The sequence below is a fragment of the Anarrhichthys ocellatus genome, unplaced genomic scaffold, assembly GCF_004355925.1.
Source record: "Anarrhichthys ocellatus isolate YVR2014 unplaced genomic scaffold, GSC_Weel_1.0 scaffold7, whole genome shotgun sequence".
Classification (NCBI taxonomy): Eukaryota; Metazoa; Chordata; class Actinopteri; order Perciformes; family Anarhichadidae; genus Anarrhichthys; species Anarrhichthys ocellatus.
In genome coordinates this window covers 3,996,204-4,021,571 of record NW_022280037.1, presented here as the reverse complement: position 1 = coordinate 4,021,571, position 25,368 = coordinate 3,996,204, and the positions used below count along the sequence as shown (strand labels likewise).

General features: G+C 43.2%; 2 protein-coding genes across 3 annotated transcripts in view; one reads left to right on the top strand and one right to left on the bottom strand.

The window, feature by feature from the left end:
• Window positions 1-12,962, bottom strand: part of btbd7 (BTB (POZ) domain containing 7) — a 20,107-nt gene extending 7,145 nt beyond the window's left edge. The window contains exons 1-3 of one of the 2 annotated variants that reach the window (XM_031847539.1): window positions 12,623-12,962; window positions 6,873-7,088; window positions 4,069-5,202 (exon numbers count right to left, since the gene is read on the bottom strand). In XM_031847539.1, the coding sequence (XP_031703399.1) occupies window positions 4,069-5,202; window positions 6,873-6,954 (1,216 nt within the window). In that variant the 5' untranslated portion in view covers window positions 6,955-7,088; window positions 12,623-12,962. Of the gene's footprint in view, window positions 1-4,068; window positions 5,203-6,872; window positions 7,089-10,448; window positions 10,676-12,622 lie in introns of those variants that run through there. The other variant, XM_031847540.1, reaches the window with a different exon arrangement.
• A 2,357-nt stretch (window positions 12,963-15,319) lies between these two features.
• unc79 (unc-79 homolog, NALCN channel complex subunit) overlaps window positions 15,320-25,368 on the top strand; it is a 32,181-nt gene continuing 22,132 nt past the window's right edge. The window contains 9 exon segments of the mRNA XM_031846990.1: window positions 15,320-16,485; window positions 17,939-18,059; window positions 21,295-21,608; window positions 22,373-22,543; window positions 22,717-22,812; window positions 22,917-22,972; window positions 23,731-23,860; window positions 23,972-24,036; window positions 25,240-25,328. Coding sequence (XP_031702850.1) covers window positions 16,464-16,485; window positions 17,939-18,059; window positions 21,295-21,608; window positions 22,373-22,543; window positions 22,717-22,812; window positions 22,917-22,972; window positions 23,731-23,860; window positions 23,972-24,036; window positions 25,240-25,328 — 1,064 coding nt within the window. The 5' untranslated portion in view covers window positions 15,320-16,463.

Here is a 25,368-nt window from a genome sequence, read left to right as displayed (position 1 = left end):
CACACACACACACACACACACACACACACACACACACACACACACACACACACACACACACACACACACACACACACACACACACACACACACTTTGCAATAGAGTACACACTTATGTGCATAATTCAGAAATGCATTAAAAAGCCACAGAAGGCTTTGGGAATTATGTACCTGCTACTCTAGTCATTTAAAAAAATGCTACTTTTTGAAAACTCCGCCTATGCCGGCACTCAAACTTGCACTTACTCTTAAGAAGGATCCATTTAGGCAGAATTAAACCCCCTAACATCCACTCAGATTAACATATGATTGGCTAGCTCAAGCTATCAATGCCAAACCCCAACACACCTTGTGTTCAGCCGTTCTCCGACCAATAACGTTTAATACAAAATGGACATCCATCGAGATGAAGCCAGACTGTCTGACGTCCAGTTAGAGCTCCTCTGAACTGTAACACAAGCTGGCCGACTTCCTCATTCCAGGCCGTCAGCTCATAGTTGGGCTAGTAGCAGCGCTGCACTGGGAAATGCTTCTCTTATCTTGAAGTAGAAGATCTGAGCGGCCTTTCCGCCCCCAAACCACCACTTTGAACATACACACTCTGGGAAACTGGACACCGGACTTAGGAGTGATGGCTCCAGCGATGCTTTTGAATCCTTGGCTCCATATCCACCCAAGCACAACTCACACATTTTTAAGATGAACACATACGCACATGTAAGCGATCATGTAGGTGCACACACATGCATGGATGCACAAACATATGATGCACTTCCCCTTTTGGGCATCTTAAAAGTTGTAATGGCAAGTTAGCAAATTGCAAAGCAGACACCCGCAGTGTTTTAAAACCAAGGGTGGAACTCCTGCGTCATTAAGAAGACAGATGAAGCTGAAATGTGGACCCAGGCACTTTGGCTTTTTTATTTTCTATAAACAGACTGGAAGAGGGAACGGATCCGCAACATCTGTGCCTCTGTGTCCACCACTCGTCCCTGTCCTGTCTTTTCTGTCTGGAAAGTGCTTTTGCTCACGTCAATCTTTCACCTCTGCCCTCTCTGAACAACAGACACACACCCGTGCACAAATGCAGACAATTCCCCACTTGGGACCGGTGGCCCAGGAAAGCAAACGGCTCTGCTCTGAGTTAGTCCATTAGAATTCACAGCGACAGCCCGCCTTTTAAAACGCAGCACTTTTATTAGGAGCTAGAGATTAGAATCAGCATTATATCTAATACTAACCCGCCTCCTCGTCTCTCCACGGGTGGTACACACCACATTCACTGGAGCCCAGTCGACTGGCAAGAATATAAACACAACAGCAGGAGCAGCGACAGCCAGCTTTACACTACACTAACTTTGGAGGACGTATGCATTTTGTCTTGCTGTTATTATTTGGAGCTCCTTGTTTACGGAGCGCACAGTCTCCAAAGCCACTTAAATCATCAACAGCACTCAATGGCCTGTAAACGAGTCTGTGGATGTAAATCACGTCCGATGATCACTCAAGAACTGGGACTTCAGTCAACACACTCCAAACACAAGACAGGGCACTGAAAGCACTGGTCAGAGAGAGAGAGAGAGGAAGTACCACAGTGCACGAGCTGAAACCACACCAACTGGCTGTAATCTCTGCGGTGCACTTGAAAAATTAATAAGGCTTTTAATATTGGTTGCCGTTTGAGTGAGATGGAGTCATAAAGGGATGCACATCTTGAGAATTAATCAGGAAGCAGGACAGCAAGATCAACTGCTCCACAAAAACCTTCACACGGCCAGACGGTAGCAGTCGAGGAGCACACGAGGGGGACGGCCGTGTGACAGATGAGAGGGCTCTCTCCATATGAAACCTCTGGCATCAGCCTCTCTGCTGCCTCATGACCAGACATGGCAGCTACTGAAGCGGTGGGGTGGACACAGACCAACCTCTTTTCATTTCATAATCAACTCACAGATGCCCTGATGATCAGACACTTTGGAGTGTGCAGGATTCTTTTTAATTAAATGTGAAAAAGGCATAAAATACAGATCTCCAAAAAGGGTGATAGAAAAGTTGCAAAATAGACCAAAAAAAGAGGTTACTTATAAAATAAATCACCAATGGACTCCAGGTCAACCTAAACCATCTCAGCACATTCCACATTGTGGTTTCATGGGAGCTGATTAGAGCGGTGCAGCGCTGTGGGAGACGGAGAGGGGGTAAAAATACCCTCGAGTAGGGGTTTGTTGCGAGGGGGGGGATGGGAGAGAAGAGGAGGTGATGGTGTGTGGGGATGACACCATTTGACTGCTCTTCGGTTTGAGCTGCCAGAGTGACCCTGAGAGCGACACTAGAGCTCGAGGGTGGGCGGTGGTGTCTAACCAGCTGAGTGTATGGTGTTAGTGTACAGTGCTATTGAGATCACTGCAGCGGTCCTGAAAAAATGATTCATTTCTGGACTCTGAGTCAATTCAGACAGTTGCCCACAACTAATACTGTGCTTTTATAAGATTTTATACAAGCATGTTCACTGTTGTAGAGTTTACTGGATTCAAACCAAGTTTTATAAGAGCATGTGTTAGCATCGCCAAAGCCTTTCTGAAAACTTCAGAGTTTCAAATAAAAGCGCTTGGAAGGGACGCACAAAAAAGTTGGAGCGCTTTGAAAAAAACAGACGTTGGGTGCAGCGCCTTTTTGCTCTCTCCTCATTAGAAGCAATTGAACAAGATGCTGGCGCTCAGAACAATTTACGCTATTTGGACATTCAGCCTCACAATACAATCCTTTCAGCTTCACTCAGTTTCTATAGACTCAGAACACTTGTCTATACAAGTTCTTTGGAGTGCATTTTAAATAAGTTGAATAGTAATGTAACTTGCCGTTTTAAACTGAAAAAAATAGTGTTTTGATTTCCTTACACAGCATGGGGCAGTGAAGACGGATTCAATTGCTTAATGCGTCACATATCACCATTTCAATATTTGACAAACTAATTCCCATCATGGTGGCTCAATGAATGATAAGATGGTTACTGGATATGATAACAGTGTTGAGTCATACAACCTCTCTGCATCTTTGTGATTTTAGAGGAGCTTAGTTAGGCGTGTTAGAAACTGCACAGCGCTCAGACATGCCACTCGCGAGGAGGTGAGAGTGAAACAGCGACTGACTCATGTCGCGTCAAACCGGGGCTTTAACCTTTGCCATGTTACTGGGCTCATTCTGAAACAGTAGCAAGAGTCAGAAAGACAGTGTAATCCGGGTAAAGATAGACTAATGACGAAGTAGACGACCAGAGACGCAGTGTTGACGGAGGTTCTGAGGCGCCGCATGGATCAGACGGTAGGTTGTCTGCACCAGGAGATACAGACAAAGTCTTCACTTAAATATCAATCTGTTACTGGCAGCAGAAGCTCAAACACCCATCAAAGTCAGCCAAGCTGGTTAACACTAGCCCGGCCTGCACACCGATATTGCACACATGCCAACTGACATATGCATAATGTAGTATTATGGAGAGGGTGGAATATTAATACAACGAGGATCAGACATTGAAGTAAGCCTGAGTCATGCCAGTCAATTGCGACAAAATCCAACTCCTATTACTTTATCCACAGAGAAGGACACTATAATCAGTGGACTGACAAATGAACCTTTAAATTCAAGGTAAAGACTATTCAACCAACCAACAATCGTGGTTTAAAAACAATTTGTCCAAGCTGCTGACTCAACACTACTGAGACTCATTTAAACACTAAATTGTGTGGCAGACTTTGCTCAGAAGTAGAGAAAATTAAACACAGTCCAGTATTGTTCAGTTATCCTGAACTGGTCTATAGCAGGACAAACATGTGAGAGAGGAAATGCATGCACTGATGCATAACAAATATTATGACACTTATGGTTAAAAGGTCAATCTGATAATATGTCTTCATGTAAATTTAAGGTGATTTGGATCAGCCACACTCACAAGCACCACTATGTATGGACGACGTGCCTTTAGTCTATTTCGAACTAAATCTTTCTTTTTATCTCATCAGGTACTGTTGACTTGTGTGCGTGTGCAATGTAAATATTGTTATGACTCACCTTGCGCAAGCATACTGAACTCCAGGAACAGAGCGATGTGGTACAGCTCCATTGCCTCCTCGGCGCGTGTGCTCGCTCCACGGCCCCCAGACACCAGGGCCTGCACCTCGCCGAGGCTGCCCGCTGACGGGCTGCCCCGCAGCACCAGCCCGAGCTCCACCGCGTCCGTGTACATGCAGTGGAGAATAACCTGCACGTATTTCCGCGGGATGATGGACTCGTCCAGCACTATGCGGGTCGGCGTCTGTAACGTGCGCTCTGTCATTTCCTCTCCTGTGCGGATGCGCCGCTGCAAAAGGTTCCTAAAGAAAGGAGAACGTGCCGAGAGGATGGCTTTATGAGCCCTAAGGTCCTCGTCTGGGGTCCCGGGGCCTACTAAGCTCACTGCTGGTGCTGCAGCCACAGCGCCTCGCTCGTTACAGCTCTCTATCATCTCGGAGTCTGAGGAGAAGCTGAGCAGAGCGTCGTAGTAACACATGTAGTCAAACAGGCCCTTCATATCAGCCTCCAGGGAGTTGGGTGTACCAAACTCCTCACTGAGTTGCACCAGTACATCCACGTTTTGCAGCCTGGCATCCTCCGCCCCGCCCACACCAAACTCCATGCTGTACAGGTAGTGAAGTAGGGCCGAGAACATGGGCACGTCGATGCCAGCTGTCTCAATGTCCATGAGAACCTCTGCTCCATAGCCAGGGGATGACGACAGCAGAGCCTTGAAGAAGGGGCAGCGGGCAGCCAGGATGGCCCGGTGAGCTGGGAAGCAAGTACCTTGGAAGATGAGGTCCACATCAGTGCAGTACTTATGCTGGTAGAGGGCAGCCAGGTCCCGCTGCAAACTGGGGGCCTCAGCACGTGCGAGGCTGGCTTGGAAGCTTAGCTCCTTGAGTGCTGCCGTGCCCTCATATTCCTCCACCAGGGCGTTGGTGTCACGGACGTCCCACCCCGACAAGAGCTCCCGCATCTGCCGCGCGTGATCTGCCGAGCGGCTGGACTTCCTCCTTTTGATGAACCTCCGCTTGAGCGTCGCCAGGCCGAGGCTCTTCTTCTTCCTGTCTGCGGGCCGCTCATGTCCGTGCTCCAGACTGTATAGCTTAGACTCCCAGCCATATCCCTGCTGAGTGTAGGACGAGGTCCCTGGAATAAAACCACATGGCAGGTTAGCTTCAGGAGAATTGTAGTTTGTGTTTAAACAATCTAAAAAGTGTAACACATACTGGATATAAAGTAAGAAACCTCTTATCGTTATTAGATAGCTATGACATTTTTGTCTTCTGATGAGGCGTATACTTTACAACCCCGACACCACTTCACCCCTGAGGATGGACTGTTGGAAACACAATCTGTCTCTAGCACTCCTGTGGTGGGGCCAGCTCCGTCAGGCCACACACACACACACACCACCCTGACCCAGCTACCAAAGCATTTGGATCCAGTTCAACAGCAGATAAAAACAGACAGAATACATTTATGTTGTTTTGTTTCATCACAAGAACCAATTAGCTCATTGAGGACTTTGTCCTGCTTTGTGCTCCTCAAACGAGTTTGGGTCCATTCGCATACTTTGGCCCAATCAATTACACAAAACAGCAGTCATGTTTGGCTTGAGAGACAGGACTCGTACGTCAGAGGGAGCTCTGCCAAGGAGATCCTCTCTCGCTGCCCTTCTCTCGGCATCCATCAATGTGACCCAAATAGTAATCATACACTGTGAATCATCCGGGGCCCGGGCCAGCTCAACTGCTGCCGAGTTCAGAGAAAGCCTCATGGGTCTCAAGGGCCACAGAGATCCTTCGGCTCCTTCGACAATACTTTCACACTTTTAAGGAAATTCTACAAAAAACTCAAAGTCATTTAGAAAGTGAAATAAATAAAGTGTTTTGGACGGATTTATCTAAATTAATCTCTGATGCAGTTCTCCAAACCCTCTGGTATTGAGGGCTGCATTGAGAGATTTAAGGACCATGAGGCAGAAAGACTCCAACAGTTGATCATTTAGGATTATCAACTAAGTCACCAGTGGTCTCCAACAACCTATCAAAATCACTACTTCAATATAACCAATACAGAGTGGTCTCATACACCTGCGTGCATACAAGCAGATACTGTATGTTTTTGTTTTTTTATTGCAAGCAGGCACAAACCTACAGACAGAAATAAGCTAGCTGTAGTACACCAATGCTCTCTGTCAATGACATCAGCACTGCTGCAATTGAAACAAAAAGCAAAAGGGTCTCGGGCTGTAGCTGTCAAGTCCTTCAGTAGTAAAATGTGACAGTCTAACAAGCAGCCCATCGCTGGTCACAGGCACAAAAATCATGACAGCAGATTAGCTCCCATCCTGTCTGATAGCCAGCAGCCTTATAATGATCACACCACAAGCACATAGTAACAACAGAGCTAAGGAGAGCAAGACTGCAAGGCTAGTACTAGAAGAAAAGTAGGTGCATTGGTTTTTTTTAAATGCATTTGGGGTCAGTTGTACGAGTCAGTTCAAGAGCTCTCATGCACAAACATATCCACCTTTTGCACCACTAGTTGTCATGAAAGCAGGTTAACGTAATCTAAAGTGCGAGTCCATGCTAGACCTTCATTGTGTTTGTAGCATGGGTGCACACTGAGTACGGTTTTAACACTTCACTTCAGATGAGTGTGTGAGTATCATGCTTTTCAACTAACAGTTCGTCTAACAGATATATCTGATCATTTGCTGACTGAAAAGACAGAATCATCTATCAGAGCTGACTTTGTGTTAACTGTGCAATCGATGACAATACTCAATTAAACCACAGACAAACAATACCTACCTATAAAAGTCTGCTGTGCCTGTGAATTTCCCCCTATGCGTGGGGAGCATGAGTGTGGATAGCTGGATCCATTAGCACCCATCCTCACTTCTCTTCACTTGCTATTTGGGGGTCCCCCCTCCTGCTGAGTCATTCTGCTCAGACAACGTCTTCCTCTCAATCCTCAGTCGTGGGTCAGGCACGGATCCTCAGAGCCCCGGGCCCAGCCTGCCATACCTGGAGGGAGGACGATGAAAGAACAGTTAGAGAGATGTTCCAAGTCAAGAAAAGTGAATGTTTTTTTCAAAATGTTGCCGACTAGCATCTCACAGGGATTGCAACACGATGAGTTTGGACTGTTTGGACTCTGTTAAAGATAATGAATGGCCGGGGGCGTCAAGTGTTAAGGAAGCGGAACAGAGGGACATCTATTACTATCTATTACAGTTTCAGTGATTGATTTCAGTGCAATCATGAATCATAGATGCCTTTGCAACTTTACAGGCCTGAAATGCTACAAATTGTGATGAGGAGGCTTCGTTAGAGTGGCAGTCTTCATCTGAAGACCGTGTGTACAGACTTCCATCTATAATCTTCATCGGTGACTGAGGTTAACAGAGTCTTCCTCTGCCCGGCCCTCAGGAAACTCTGCCTGGCAGTCAACAACAAGTCTAATGCAAAAGTACAGTGATATTCAGAGGAAGGTACAACTCACTCATGCATGGTAGCCCGTCATCAGTGTATGAATAGGTGTGAATGGGTGAATGTAGTTTTCAAGCGCTTTTAATGGTCGGAAGACTACAAAAGCGCTGTACAAGTACAATTCCATTTCCCATTTAATTACTATTCGTCACTTCAGTCAGACTAAGCATCAGAACAGCTGCAGTGACCTGAGGTTGTTCAGTGAAACTCTTTCGTGCTTCAGAGCAGTGTTGATGGGAAATGTCACATCATGCAATCTTAGTCCATTATGTGACACGGGGGACGTCCGCAAGACAATATATATCCTGAGTTGATACAAATGTGTCGACCGTCAGCGGTTTCACCATGCCATTAGTACAGTGGTAGCTTTAATACCAGGACATTGTGGGCGATGCAGCATTTTGTATTTTTAAAATGATTTTTGCATGAACAGCACAAAATACTTTTGATTTATCAGGTATTTAATTAATTGCATGAGCCCAAAACAGACATTGCCGTCTGGTTATTTTGTCCATTGAAGATGTATAAACACGCCTTTTTCCACAGAAGCCATTTTAACAGTTTACCGTAGGAAAAGGTGTGTAAATAATTAAGAAGAAAGATGGCTGAATTCTATTTAGCTACTTCAGTTTCACAGTCTTGGTATAATGCATGCTGGCTTATCGTCACATTGTCGAGCCATCATTAATATAATTAGCAACTGCCATGACAAGTCAAAAAACGCCTATTCAAAGCCCTAACGCGATACCAACTCTACAGGACAAATGATTTGATTATTTGGGTGGTTGTTAATCTACATGGTTCGGTCAAATTCACATAAAGACAGAATATGCTCTGCGACACAAGTGAGCAACAACAAACGGCTCCATACAGCCATTTTCCCTCAGCTTATTGTTGCCAGCCATGACAGCAGTGAAGGAGCAGTAACTTTTCTGCTCTCTCCTTTGCACCGTCACTGAATACAATCTAACAGAAAGCAGAGCACCTCATTAATTAAGCACTCCCTTAACCATCGGATTATTAATTACAAGCCAAGTATATCAGACTTCATTTCTACCGGCATGAACATTTGAGATCAAAAATATTTCGATTATTTTCCAAACCAGAGGGACGGCTTCTCAATGTACTATGGCACTTAAATTATGGTTAACCTTCAATAAATATGCCCTTTAATAAACATATATTCTACATCCAATTGCGAAACTAGACGGAGAACTCTGGTGTGATGGGAGATGTTTTATTTCAGCCTGCTAGTTTTTCCTGCCTACTATACCAATAAATCATTGTGTCGGCCCCTTTAGAGCAGCACTCTACAGCCTCCCAAGGGTTCAATGGAAAACCACAGCCTGTTACTACCTACACACACACACACACACACACACACACACACACACACACACACACACCGAGCAGTCACACTGGAGCAATCCAATAAAAACATTGGTTGATCTTTATTTCATTAGACTGCTTTAAATAAGCTCCATCTTCACAGGGAATTCATTTGGACAAAATTAGAAGTTGAATTTGAATATGTAGGAGAGAGGAGGCAGCCCTTGAGATACATACTGTCTTGTTTGCAAAGGGGGGGGGGGGGGCCTCAAAGGAGCGCAGCAGAGGCAGAATAAAACAAAGATACCAACGCATCAATTGAACAGCACACCGACTCTCAGCGTTAACTCATTCAAACGAGTGAACCAAATTTAACTTGAGCTGCAGTGCAGAATCTCTGAAAGCGTAATTTAGGACGGCTATTTTCTTGAGACCGGACACTTTGCAGTAGTTTGGACTGAAACAGCGTGCGGCTCTGTTGTGTTCAGGCTGGGAGCAGAGAAGGGCAGTGCCACAGACGGAAGCGGGGGGGGGGGGGGGGGGGGGGGGGGGGGCGGGGGGGGGGGGAGGCAGACGCCAGCGGCCAAGCTGGACTATACGTCCCTAATGAGAGGTGACAGGAGACCCTCCCTGCCCCCACCTATCTCCCTCGACATACACAGAAACATATGCACGGCTGCTCACCTCGCCTCAGTCACTTGGATCATTTCATTTTATTTAAAATCAGCCACTTGCAGAGGTTTTAAAAGACAGAACCCCAGCCTCTCACAGAACATTACCATACAAAACTGCCTGGCACGAGAACAGGGCCGATGTATTATTCAAATGACAGTCAGGGCACCTTATCAATCATTTATGTGGACGTCCTCATCACGGCTAGAGAAAAAGGAAGCGGTAGGTATCCGGATCCCCTTTCCTGTCTGCCACACTCATGTTTTAGGAGCATGTTCTTATTATTTCAAAGCAGGGTTTTTTTTCCCCAACTCATCCACTTTAACCAAAGCTCTGCTGATGAAACACACACAGACAACATTTGGAATCAAAGTGACAGCTGTAATGAAGCTAGGACAGCATGACAAGACTTCAACAGTTGAAAGTGATGTGAAGAATTACTTGGGCAGTGTAGCAGATGAATGAGATTTTAGATTTCATGCCGTTTTAGTAATTTTATAACAGTTTGAACCTAAAGACTTTCCCTGCTTTGTTCAAATGGCTCAAAGACACCGAGGTGCTGTGCTCTCCATCGGTCCCACAGTGAAGCCTATGAATGAAATGATAAAATCACCACCTTTTGACAGTAATCTTTGTTAGGCTCAATCACACGGCCCCTAATCTTCTGAAGAGGAGCAATCACTGTGACAGTATCACAGTCAGGCCTGAAAGAAAGGGCAGCAACTGTAGAAATACCAAAATGCACCCCCCCCCCCCCCCCAAACACTTCCCCGTCTAAAATTACACAGTAGCTGCAAAGTGCTCTAAATGTGTCAAAGCTCTCATAAACACAACTCTTCAGTATCATTTATTCAACATGGAATTTGTATTAGTCTATCGCCGGCATGTTATTACCTCATGAAGTCCTGTCGCACTGATGCCAGAAGAAGCGTAGATAATTTACTTTCTTGACTCGCATACAACGGAAAAAGAAAGACGCAGGCCTTGTCCAACTAATAAAAAAATACAACCCAAGTATGTCAACTAATTCCTTGTGATTTCAGTCTTTAATATATACACATACATACACAGACGCTCTTAAATGACTTGTGTGGAGACTTGGAGACTGTGCTTTGCTAAACAAGCTGGACAGAAGTACAGCTTCGGTAATTATAGACCGTTTGACTCTTTGGATATTTGATACAATCAGAGGTGCTCAAAAAGGAACATAATAAGCAGCGCTGAGCTGAAACCAGAATGTCCTAACAGAGTGACCTCTACCGTATTGATGTGTCTGCATACATCTCACGGTGAGATCAGCAAATGGAATATGGACCGCAGGTGGAGAAAACAGAATAAATTGCTCCCTTTAAATAATAATCATGTCATGTTTTGTCTGACAATGATAGCCGAGAGAGAAAATTTAGTGGCAGAGAAGACTGCTTACCTCTGCAGTGTTTCTGCCAATCAGTACAGCAGTTAATCAGGCCATTCGACTGATTACAGACTGTGCCAGGAGAGCTAAAAGGAAACTACAGGAATCAGAACAGGCTAGAAACAGCAACACACTGACATGACAGAGACGGATAGAGTCAACAAAAGTCCTCACAATGATGACTCATGCTGGGCAGCCTCTGGATCAGCCCGCCCAACCAACAATATGGACCGTGGTGCTGCATATTTAGCATTTCGCAGACTATGTTGTCAGATGATATCATACAAGATATTTCATCAGCATCAACACGTTTTGTTTAGATCTTTGGGTGAAAACATGAGGATGCCTACAATGATAAAGAGTGAACGGATGAATAACGTGCTCCAGGTCAGCTTGCAAAACAACTGACCAGGGCCAACTCTACAATAAAGAAATGTTAAGTGCGTAACGACTATATAAACACAGCCTGGCAGTCAACCTCCAGCGAATGAATGGCAGCCCAGGAAACAATAAGTGCTTATTTTAAGTGAGTTGTCAATGCTTCTCATTGAGGTCTCAACCCAACAGGCCCGGGTAAACAGCATGCGGGCCAAAGTCCGGCTCATTCAGTAACTCTGGGACAAGTACTTGCAAGCTCACGACCTTTCATGCCAGTCATGGACTTCTGAGCATGTAACTCCAATAATTACATGTCATTATTGCACTGGAGCACTGACACAAATACTTGACCTGTTGAAATGACAAACCTAAAACGCTGAGGAGAGCAGTGAGTGCACCTTTCAGAATGAGACAGACAGACAGACATAGGGTGTCTTTAAGAGGAAGGCAGGGTGTACACAATGCTGCGTCTCAACAGAATTTTAGTGGGATTACCGCAGGATTATCACATGTGCATATGGCTCCTCACCACTTAAATAGATGGTGGTACCAACACATATACACATTGTTAGAGGAAGCCCAACGCAATGCAATACATCCTTTGGGTGGGTTGTGCAAATAAGAGAGGGTATCTATCTGTTAGTTATCTTTATATCATTAGACTGCTGGTTTAAGTAGTATATGACTTTATTACACTAATAAACCCCTTTTCCACAAGTAGCCTATTGGTTACTATACAAGATGCCATATCTTGCAGCACAAACTATCACAAATACCGTTATCTGACACAGAGGCGATGAACAGCAACATGTAGGTCGATCGGCAAAGTTATAATGCACATTCATCCCCAACTTTTCTATCGACATGAACTCCCAAAAACGGAAGAGGTGTCTCCCCCCCTTCTGTAACCAGTGTATAAAGAAATCAATCATTGGCGATGGCTTTGTTAGCCTTACGTTTACACGGAGCTATTGTTGCTCTCTGAGCTATTGGTGGCTATCGTTGCTCAGCGGAAGCCCTGGTTAAAAGTGCTCGTAAGAGCAAAGAACAAGAGAGTTGTTTATCTCAGCTGATTAAAATGGGAAGTAATGTCCAAATGTGTAGCGACAGCCTGGCGAGGGGAGTCCTATTCACCACAGTAATTAGTAGCATATCCTAGGAGGCTAAGCTACCTCTGCTGTGTCGCTTTGACTTCAACGTTACCCCTCGGAAACAGATATCTACTCAGAGCAAGATGCGATGCAACTGTTGAAAAGAAAGCGCTCATCATATTTACCGGAAAGTGGAGAGCTTCGAGGACATTATAGCATTCGTATAACCTCGTAGTTTAGTCGGTACTCCGACCCAAGTTGTCCCTGGCAGGGAGAGAGAGAGGGAGAGAAAAAAATGCAGCTCAACACCTTCTTTTTTCCAACTCTGCTCATTACGCACGGCTCGACGTCAACGTCCACATTTGATCCCTAATATGCGATCGTTTCCACTTGCATCGACTTTCCGGGGAATTTGCAGCGTTTATCTTGACTATAAACTAAACCTACACCGTTTTTATTCTCGGTTCGGTTCGGTATTTCCCCATAGTAGCACGACGCCTAGTTGGGTGGTTGTTATGGCCTATCCCAACGCTAACCGTTTCAAGCTAGCGAGATCAATACGCGTAGCTTCCGGTCGTGACTTTCAAAATAAAAAGATTGAATATTACATTTCTTCATTTGTACACTAGAAGACATGTCTGATAAATGCTGTTTCAACTACACGTTCAGCATTCTTTATCGAAAAGTCCTTTCAACAAAGAGCTGATGGAAAATCGCGAAAATACTGTTCACATTAGATGATGTTAGCGTGTCTGCGTCGCTCCTTTAGTTTGGAAGCGAAAGGACGTTCTTTCTTGTATTTTGCTAGCTTGTCAGGTTCTCAATGCTGTACGCCGACTGGCCAAGAGGCCCATCAGTACTCCGAGCAATGTATGCAATAATACAGTTGCTAGCGCCCTCTAGTTGTTTGTTTGTGGCAGTGGGGATTATGAGAGCTTCATGCCATCAACATTATAGACGAGAATGTCAGTAATTTGACAGAGAGGGCTAAATAACTAGTTACGATGTGTACATAAGTGATTCATTTTCATTCATAACTTGTATCTCCTTCATAGAGGTCTGCTGCGTGGGGTTACTACGATGTAACGTTTGGCTATAACACGAATTTAGGTCATTAAAATCTATATCAAAGCTTTAAACCATCTAATATATGTATATACTTTATGCAGCGGGGCGAACCCCATTACACTGCTTGAATTGGTATGATATCTATTGGAATGGCATCTGATTGAAGTTCTTTTAGCGTCCTGTTGATGGCGACACAATACGTGTAATGTAGGCCAAAACGTCTTTGGATAGCATATCTTTTTTATTGGACTCCAAGGTCATTTTTGCAGTTTTGATATAAACAGAATCCCTGATTTGTATACAATCAAAAGCCCCGTAAGACTTGTCATAATAACACAAGAATGGAATGACATTGAATAAGTAACAAGGAAAAACAAAAGTGAATGTGCCTCCTGTAAGAAAGTGTATTCTAACCGGGCAAAGCAAGGGAAATATGGGTCATTAATTCAGAGAATGGAGTGACACCATGTGTATATTGTGTTGTTTTATTGTAGGTAATAGGATAATAAAGGACTTTTAAATATATTTGGGTTGTTTTGTTGTCTTTCCGCCATGGATTGAGTTTGGTGTTATCCTGTAGAATAAATGTTGGCTCCGCTGCTGTTGACTAACTTAGATACAACATCTCAAAATAAAATTAGATTTAATACTTTATTCTAACGTATCCCCATTAGACTATACAGAGTTGATTTTATTTAGTTACTTTTACAGTCCCACAGACAAGGCCAAATTTTTTATCCTGATGAGAAGTTGATCTGTATGTTTACATGAGTGTCTTTGGAATGACTCCTCCCAGGGAATTAGATGAAAGTAGTGACTATCTGTCAGCATCTCACAGGATATGAGGAGGAATTTCCACAGAAACATTATCATTTTCTGTTAGAAGCAAGTGACTCTGTGAGGTGAAAGATGTTCTCCCTTCTTAGACCCACGCCGGACTGGTCCAGGTTGATGAAAGCCATTCAGCAAAATCACAGGTCAACCATCCACAGCAAGCCACCAAAGGAAAAGATTGGGCCAGTGGTAAGAACATCTTTATTAGTAGTTGTCTGGTAGAAGTTGAATGAGCTGACATCCCAGGTTGTTTGACGCTATAGATATGTACTACAACAGCAGGGATGTGTATACCTGTACTAACTTGGTGCTAAACTACAATGAATCAAATTGTAAGGACCATTATGACACGCAAAAAGTGCAACACTCTTGGGGAGTCGGTATCTGTGGTACTTCACTGTATTTCCCCTAATGCGAGGAATTCAAGCGAGCTGTGTTCCCCAGTCTGTAGAGTGGGAGAGATGTTTTATTCATTTGTTATCCATAAGTCAGTTTGAAGCTCTGGTCTCCGTAAATGGATCCTGTGATGGTACTGCAACATAGCGGCTGGTGTTTATGTCACTATGAATCTGTTGATCTGCCCTCAGGGACATACACAGGGGCTTTTACAAAGCCTGGCTCAGGTTAGGAATACCAGAGTGCAAAGGGACAAAGGGAATATCATGGCAGGACAATTCAAATGGGGGCTGCTGTTATATCACCTGGTGAGTCACTGAGATTGGGACCTTTTGTTGTGGACACAGGTGTTCAATATCCTCTTTTCAACATGTAGCTGTAGATAGGAGAGGTTTGGGAGCTATACTACACTATATGGTTTGTGTACTAAAAATATTTCCTCATGAAGTTATGCTTATGTTCTCATGGACTTTCTTACAGCAATCTCTCTTTGCCATGTTTGTGTTTGCTGTAACACTCTTGGCCCCGGCTGGATGGATCATGCATCACATCCCAGTCTACCAGCAGAGATCACCTCCACAATCCTGACTTCTTAAAAAATCTGCACTCATGGAGACACCCATGCACTGTGTTATTGTGTTTTCCAATGTGCAAAATGTTGTGAAGGTAAAACTTGACGATGCAACTGTTTTCCTGTATAAAGACGTTGATATGATATCTGCTCTGGTATGTTTTATTTCTAACTAATTTTTCTAAATAATTAAAACAGGCTGATTTGTTGACTGATCTGATTACTGTAATGTTTGGAAAATGCTTAATATTTGCCTTGATGTTTGAGCATAAACAGTATAGAAGCAGAGGGGTCATTCCAGGGTGTTGTTCCCAATCAACTGGAGATGTGATGGAAATATTCCAACAGTTCTTGGCAGAAACTGTAATGGGAAGGGTCTGTAAGTGGTCCAGACCCTGGAGTCTGTTTATCCTTCACTTGTATTTTGCTCTGTGAAAATTGTAAAGAAGAACTTTAGGCTCAAAAAATGGCATATATGTACATTTGTAGATAAAAAACTAATAATGGGGATATGTTTAGCCTAATGACTGATCAATATTTACTTCTTAAATTAGGAAGAAAGCAAACATTTAAATTAAAATATTGTAAAACACGTAAACAAAACTATTTGAAGATATAAATATTCCTCCAGGACATGTCATGCTGGTGGTCATGACAATGTGACAACCATCTGTTGCACGTTTTATTTTATTTTAAATGCAGCATATACAAAAGTGAGCGTGCATATCTAGGCAAATTCACTGATTTCCTTGGTATTTCTCTCCTATTTGCTAATCAGTTCAAATATAGGACTGATACGGTTGTTGGAAATCTTGAATGACAATTTGTCAAAGGTGGATCAGTCCATTTAGAAAGGTGTGCTGTGGCGGATGTACATCAACATTCCTCTCCGACACGAAAGAATAGCATTCTTAAAATTTAAATCACACTCACAAAATTGGCTCTTCGTTTTATTTCGGCTAAAAGCGACCGCACCACCGCTAAAAAGCCACAGTATATTAATCCATCGCGCAGAGTGGTACAATCATCCGAGCCTGGGCTGTAAGGGGGGTATATTCACTTTTTCACGACTGAGGGAAACACAACGCCGGGGAGGGAAAAAAAAACACTAAAACAATTGACAGTCTGGGTTTTATGTCTCCTCAAGTGTCTACGAAATGTCTACGAAGGCAGAGCAGTGTAAGTACGGCTGTGTGTGTGTGTTTTTCCTGTCTTGTCATGGGGGTTTGAGCACTGGGAATGTGATTTTTGTTTTAAGAAAGCGAATGAGGGGAGCTGTCCTTGGTGATAAAACCGCGGTTGCCATGGCAGGTTGCAACACGTCCTCTCACTGCAGAGTATGGCTGGAGGGCTCAGCGTATACACGGGGAGCCGCTGTGTATTTCTCTGCATGTTAAGGGAAAAACAATTGAATGGCTACATCGTCATATTATCTTTTTTTTTTTTTGATTGACGTGGCTGGATGAGGCGCGTGCAAAAAAGCGAGGTGTGCTGCTGGTCTCAAGGTCGACCTGACAGATTATTTACTGCACAATATGGTGGTGTAAGATTGATCGATAATGGGGTTTGATCACACCGTCCTGATGGCGGTTCTTAATTTTCTCCTCGTTCTTCCGATTGCTTTTGAACAGGTGGAAAGCAGCCTCTGCCTCCAGACTCTATTCCATGTTACTGACTGATCTCTGCACAATTTTAATCAGATTCTGCGCGATTTAAGTATGTAACAGGCATACAATATGGGTTTCAAACTTGGTGTTTGAGGCTTCATTTATAATTAGCTTAAAGTTGTGTGTGACTGATGTTGTTTAGTGGTAAATATATGGAAGAATTAATCAGGCTGGTATCAGAAAAAAACAACAGAAAACAACAAATTGGCAGCTGTTATCTCCATATATATATATATATATAAATGTATTACTGTGTTTATTCATGAAAATGTCCCTCAACATGTTTAGATTTAAGAAGAGAGAAGCTGGTGTACGACTGTATGTTTTGCAACACAGGCTTTGACCACACAAAGCCTGCGGCTGTTATTTTTATTTTGGGGTTTGTCATACAGGTCAGGGAGGGAGCTAAACACCACTGCCCAAAGTCACAGGAAATGGGTCAGCAGTCACCCACTCCAACTTCATTGGACTCTTATTTAACCAGGCAAAAAAAACACAGTCATATCTTTAACAGTAACGTGAGGACGATGTTACACCGAAGGGGTCACTGCTGAAATGTCTCTCTGTATCATCTGCTAAGAGATGAGTAAGCCCTCTCTCGTGTCTCATGCTGACTGCATTTTCCCAGCTTGTCTTGGGACTTGAACCGGCAACCTTTTGTACATGAGCGTGTTTCTGTAAGCAATAGGTTGCTGCGTCCTCAAGGGTTTCCCGTGACCTCGCTGCTGTACCAAAAAGGTCACCTGCTGAAGGCCAGAGAGCCATGAGAACACAGACTCTTTGTTTAACTTGATAATTGGAGCATCTGCTTTACAGTACATGCTGTCTTACATGAATCTTAACCCAGAAACAACAACAGAAACACAGCTTTATGCCTCTTCTACCATTTGCCTTATCTGTGTACTCAGATTCAAATGATACTCTTGTGTTGATTTGCTTGTTACTCTGCTCTTTATTTTGTCTAGTTGCCTCTAAGATACGATACTTGCAAGAGTATCACAACCGTGTGCAGCACAATATTTATCCTGTGCCCTCCGGAACAGACATTGCAAACACACTGAAATACTTTTCCCAAACTCTGCTCAGGTAAGTACCCTGCTCTGGGGCCAACAGGTGAAGTAACAGACTCTAGAATGTGTGATATCTAGCTTCCTTCTGGATCAGACAGGTTAACTTACAGCAGGTTGACACGCTCCCTGAGAGGGATGACAGTGATATCATTAAATGGCTAATATGAATTTAGTATGTCAAGAAGAAGTAAGGGAAGTGGCCAACTCCGACTGCTTTGCCTGCACTGCTTTTAAAGATAAAAGAAGATGGAGCAGATATCATCGTGTTGTTTTGAAGCAGCTGCAGATTTATTGATTCAGTGGTCGCCTGCTAAATGAACGCTTCCTTGGGACGGCCTGTTGTGTCCTTCCCAGAAGGGGGCTGTTGGAGGGCAGCTCCTCGGGCTCTGCAGTTGCAGGGTCAGCCTACTCCCTTGGGTGCTGTGAAAGCCAGAGGAAGGAACAGCATGTTATTTCCTCCTCCAACACGGGTCAAGTAGGCAGCCATTTTGGACACATCTTATTTCACAATGTGTCATGTCCCTGTTTTTCCAGCTGGAGCTTCTTAACATAGGAAAGTAAACTGCAGTGACAGTCTTAAGGTTGGTTTAATCTTACTCCCTGCTGGCATCACAGAAAATATTACTGCTGTCCAAATGTATTAGCTAATTTACAAAAAGGATGGGATTACTAAAGATTGAAGTTGTATGTCCCACTTTTATCATTATTTTCAGCTTAGGGTGCAATCTATTTGAGATTGGCAGCCGGCCTCAATTCTACACTTTATGCCTCAGCCCCACAAGGATTATTCCTCTGTTGAGTGATGCTCACAGAGTGGTTACTTTGTGCTTAGCCTTTGCTGAAGGGCTGTCCGGCACCAGCAGCCACTGTGCTGTTTTAAACATGGCCTCTCGTGTGTCTTTCGCACAGATGGATAATGATGGGGGGCTGCAACTGTGGGAATCACTTTGATTCAAGTGACGATTTTGTCTCTGAGGGGCAGCGACTCGCTATGATGCCACTGTTAACAGTTGCATGATATTTTCCCGAAGCAGAGCCTCTTAGTCTCAGATATGCAGAACAAGTAATTCCCCCCACTATTAGAGGGGTCTGGTTTCCTCAGCGGGGACTGCAGGATTATCCATACACCTGTGCCTTCTGAAGCCCGGGGTGAAAAAAGAGAGAACAATTAAAAAGAATGAGAGGGAGAAAGTGGGAGTAGTGAGCCTTGAAAAGTGGAGCAGACATGTGTCATGTTCCTGGGAAGAAAAACTGAAATGGCTAAAGGAGGTGGTTGCTGATTCATACACCAATTTTAGGTTCAGGTCAGATGTAGAACAGAAAACAAAGAAAGGTTAACATCTTCTGTTTACTGACAATCACATATGCCTCCTATAAAATGAGGCGTAGTCTTTTCCTATTTCTGCAAGTCATATTGAGCTCTCTGCATCAGTGAGCCATGCTGACTTCATGCCAAACTGTATCTCTCTGAGAAGAATGACTGCAGGGAGCAGAAACCATATTTACTTTTGTTTAGTCATGATATTCTCTAATTCTGTACATTTATGAAGTCTGATTGTTCTTTGGATTACTGCTACATAGTCAATGATTTTGTATTGACAGCGCAGGGTTTGACAGTCAATGTATGTCATGTGTCTGTATCAGTGCATTTCTACATGTGTTTTATGTGTCGTACATGTTTGTAATTTTTCGTGTTGTTTGTACGTACGTGTGTATGTATGCACATACGTGTGTCTCTTTGTGTGTAAATGTTCAGTGTATGCGTGTGAGCGTGTCTGTTGATCTCTATGTTCATTGTTCAAAATAATGATGTTTTCTATATGAGAAATTGGCAGTGAAAAAGTCATACTCTGAGATACAGTCTGTTGTTTTGAATCAGTCCTGTTTGAGTTTACGCTGTGCAATGCACAGCTTTATGAATGAATCTACGCTGACTAAAATCTTACAGAGTATAACTTTGAGGGGATCATTCAGAAAATGTTACATTCTGCTGTTGACAGTATGAACTGTTAAGCGACATGCTCAACATTATGTATCTAATGTTATGTTAACCAATTTTGAAATCCCCTTTCTCACTTGCCGAGAATGCTGTAACTCTACTTTTTGAGTGACCTTTCAAAATAAAAGAAATAAATAAACAATACATCAGCATTTATAAGCTGGGCTCTCTTGATAAATCCCAATCATTTGCCTGATAGAACAGCTTAGCTCTTTAATAATGTGCAGTAAAAAGAGCAATGCTCTCTGGCCCCCCCTTCCCCCATCCTCACCCTAGATGCTCCACACTCAACCCAACTAGTTTTTCCTTTTGTTTTTCCTCTCTTAAAATGTAATATGTCCACCACCTTCCCCAGGGGACAGCAAACACAATTGTCCATCCTGCATTAGCTCACAAACATAATGCTACCAGTCATCTCCCCCTGAAACAACCTATTCCTTTGTCATTATAGTTTCTCCTCTACCGTAGATTAGTTGTTACATTTATTTTAGAAACCTGAATCCATATGCCTGTTGGATCTCATTATTTCTCCTGATGATACTGGTACAGTATCATAACGTATGCACATGGACATTATTTCTCTGGTGCAATAAACATGTGCTGTGACCTAGGAGCACTTGATCTAACCTCACACACATGTTTATTACTGGCTGAAGCATGTTTCAAAAGTGTCACCTCTGTATTTTCCCGAACCAATTTGGTGTCACTCCCATCCTTGACAGCCCCACTAAAGACAAGGAAATTTCTTTTTTTAATTTCTTTTATTCCACGGCTCATTGGCCTTTTTGCATGGTAGCCTCTGACCTTGCTGATTGGAAGATGGCAGCCATCGAGGGACAGTCGTTTGCACTGTGCCTTTTTGGAGAAGTATGGGGTTGCCACTGAAAACATGCCATTTTTTATATTTTTGCTCCTTGTCACCAGATACGCATGAGATGCAGTGATCATTGCAGTTTGTGCTCATGTTTTTTTTGTTTTCCAAGTGCAAAGATAGACAAAACGAGATAAATTGAATCAAAGTCACTCTGAACAGACAAAGCAGGGAAAAATTGCCCGTGCCTTCAGTGATACAGTCAAATAGTGAGACACTGCATCCTATGTGGGGTTTATCTGGGTTTGTTTTTTTCTATTTACGCTGTCTCTGTAGTGCCATTTCAATGTAATGTGCTGTTTTTTTGTGTCTTTGTTGTCTCTTTTTTTCCCTTGTTCCCCTCCCCTACCCTCCCTCCCCTCCCCTCCCGCCCCGGAGCAGCATTCTGTCCCGCACAGGCAGGAAGGAGAACCAGGAAGCTTCCAATTTGGCCGTGCCCATGACCATGTGTCTTTTTCCTGTGCCATTCCCACTCACCCCATCTCTAAGACCACAAGTCAGTTCCATCAACCCTTCAGTTACTCGCTCCCTCCTTTACAGCGTTCTGCGCGATGCCCCGTCAGACCGCGGGGGGCAGGGGCAGCAGAGTCGGGACGCTCAGCTCTCAGAGTACCCCTCTCTGGACTATCAGGGCCTCTATGTGACCCTCGTGACCCTGCTTGACCTGGTGCCCCTGCTGCAGCACGGTCAGCATGGTGAGTCAAGGCCCAGTGCACCACTGTTTGTCATCATCATCCCCGAGCCGTCTGGCCTGCATGAAGCCACTGCTGCTTTTTTGGCCTCTTTTGTAACTGGAGGAGAGAAGTCCTGCTGAGGATCTTGAGGGATGCATGGGGTGATTGGGAGCACGCTGGATCCTGTCAACTTAATCGTTCATAAGCTATTGGATATACCAGACATAGGCCTTCTCTTCTGTGTATCATATTTGACTGCATGTTTGTTATGTAAAGTGGGAGAAATGTTTTACTGATGATGCCATGTGCAAATATACAAGTTAAATGGAAAACGCACATTGGCAAAATGTAATGTTTTATTTTTTTCAATACATTTAGAATACATCTGAGAATGACTTATTTCCACACTGTTTTTTTCACGGGCTAAAGGCTGCATCACAGTCAGTGCTCTTGTTTTTCATGAATATTTTACCACTGTTAAAAAAAGCTCAAAAGCATGAAAACCCATCTTCTTGACGAGAATGCTCTACTTTTCCTTAAGGCAAATTGTACCTCAGTGGCTTTTAAAGAAAGCTCACTGCCCTCAGCTAAAGTTCATATTCTAAATGTTCTCTTTTTTACTGTTATTGCTGTTATAATATATAAAATATGAAATGTCTGAAATTTCATGTAAATTTGCCATCTGTGGCTGCATACAGTATGTGAGTACTGTATGTACTGTTAATTGAATGAGTGTCTGTGTATCTCTCTTTGTCTTTTTTTTTGCCTTTTCTCTTTTTCATCAGATCTGGGACAGTCCATATTTTACACAACAACATGCCTCCTGCCCTTTCTCAGTGATGATATACTCAGCACTTTGCCCTATACTATGATCTCCACTTTAGCCACATTTCCCCCTTTCCTCCATAAAGACATCATTGAGTACCTGAGCACCTCTTTCCTCCCCATGGCTATATGTGAGTATGACAATTTTGACAACTAATTCACTTTTCGTTATAACAAAACCGTACCTTTATGTTGGAATAATTGGTGATTTATGAAATGTATAAAAGTCATTTCATTTATTAAATGGTATTTCATTTATAAATAAAAAAGCAAAGTCAATCTTTCTCTTGCTTGCTTGCTGTAGTGGGCTCCACTCGGAGGGAGGGGGGAGTCCCTGCCTATGTCAATCTGTCTGCCTCCTCTATGCTAATGATTGCAATGCAGTACACCACAAATCCAGGTAAACCACCATATTGGCTGCTTTCACAGCATACACGCAAATATAAATAACACTGTGGTGTTGTGTATGGTTCTCTTTTTAAGCTGGCTTCTTCTTCTTTCCAGTGTATCACTGTCAATTGTTGGAGTGTCTAATGAAGCACAAACAGGAAGTGTGGAAGGTAGGCTACGGATATGAGGTCTTTTGTGTAAAAAACAATGAAAGATTTTTTTATAGTTTTATGTAAGTCAAACATTTACAACGTGTTGACAATATAACACAACATATACTTACCATGTTTTAAAGATTATTGTATTGTAGCCCCTCATTAAACTATATTGACTTTTTTATGTCATTGTTTATTTATAATGTTCATGTGCCTTTTTTACATTTAATCTAATTTATTTACTTTTCATATTTCATTTGATTGTCATTCATCTTTTATAAACTGGAATTGTGCTAGATTTGTGCTGAATGTCTGTTAGATCACAATCTTTAATAAATAAAAATAAAACTAGACAAATAAGCAACTACCAGTTGCTATTAGAAATTAAAAATTTCCTCCAGCTTGAATTTGTTTATGTATTTCACTTTGGAAACATGCACTGTATGGCCTAAAAATACTATTTTCAAAATGCTGTATTACTCTCTTGAATCCTTTTTAGGGGAAAAATACTTTGACATTAGCGGAACTATGCTCATTAGCTTTCTTGCTGAGAGAGAAGATCAGTGCCACTTGGCTAGCTAGAGCAAGAGGACGGTTAACTTAGTCTAAATCTTGAACAATGGACATTGGGCAACATTTAGTCTTTACAAAATTGGTATATATAGCATACTAGAATGAAAACCTTCAACTAGTTGGCATTTGTTAGCATGCAAATACCTTCAAATATCATTGCACTTTGTAATTACTGTTGGTACTGTTTAAACTGTGTGCAGGACCTTCTGTATGTCATATCTTATGGCCCATCCCAAGTAAAGCCTCCAGCTGTGCAGATGCTGTTTCATTACTGGCCCAACCTGAAGCCACCAGGAGCCATTAGTGAATATAGAGGGCTTCAGTACACAGGTAAGGTTCTCTTAGTGTCACATCTGCTGCTTGATCTGCCCTTGAACTGACTAAAGGTCTAACACGTCCCCAATGTTTCTTCTTTTCTCCTCCCCTACTGCAACTCTTCAGCCTGGAACCCCATCCACTGTCAACATATCGAATGCCACAATGCTATCAATAAACCTGCAGTCAAGGTGACTTCAGTCTTAAAAAACCTGTTAAACAACCCTTAAACATTAACTATTGCATCACAGGTACATGGTTGTTGGATCCCACAACCCTTTATTACATGATTACTGTAAGAAGTTAGATTAGCATCACACTCTGCTTTCAAAAGCTGCTTGCCTTGAGAATATCTTTGGGAAGGCACGGAGCATGTGCCACATTGCTTTGCCGAGTTCAACCGCGCGTGTCAGTGTGTTTGCTTTTGTGAGCCCCCTTGGTAAATAAATCAGTGCATGCCTGGGCAGCTGTGGGAGTGGGGTAATGATATCAGCTTCTATGCTACTTTACAACAGCCTCTGCTGTTGCTGCTCTGCTTTATCAGCTCCACCTGCTTTTATTCACGATGCTCAAAACCGACATATAGACTAGGAACAGGGGCATTGACAGATTTCAATTACCAGGAGCAGGGAGGGGGTACAGAGGGAGGGGAGCTTAATTGGAAGCCGTGACCCTGTGCAGCCCTTGAGGATAGGGTGGCATCAAGTGAGCACAGTAAATCACAGTGCACCATCTGAACATTGAGGCCATGAGCATTGAGGTTTAGCACAGGGCCAGGCACAGGTTGCAGGAGAACAGAGTGCAACATATGCACGCAGCCATCCACGCAGAGGCGTGGGGAGACAGGTATAGCTGTCACATGACTTCTTGGGCAATACCATGATAAAGTACCATTGGAGAGTACTATGTGAGAGGGACAAATGGAAAAGGCTTGCATTCTGAACAATGTGACCGGACGCAGTAGGACATTCTGGTATTTTTGGCATAATGCATTTGACATACTATGTATTGGGACATACTACTTTTTTTCTGGTATACTAAATAGTATGGTAGTATGGGTATTGGAAGGTACAGGTAATGTATGATATGTTTTATTCCACTTCAATTGGTGGCTATGTGAAAATGACCAAACCATTAACGAGGTTTAGCTTCGAATATACCATCTTAAACGTTGTCATGAGTCTTTGGTTAATATATTGTACCAATTCCATGGAGTTATATTGCTTTTTTAAAAGTAATGCATAATGTTCAGTCCCCCTCCACACCCTGACGGTTCTTGTACAGTCCCTAAATGTGCAGAAATAGTTTTCTTTCCCTCTTGTTTGTATGAAAATAAAACATCAAAATACCAGTATGTTCATCCATATTCTAACACTACCTGTCTTACTTTGCAGATGTGTATAGATCCTACTCTTTCCGTTGCCCTGGGAGACAAGCCCCCCCCTCTTTATATATGCGAGGAGTGCAGCCAGAGGATAGCAGGGTATGCATCTGTTTCACCCCCCCCCCCCCCCCCCCGGATC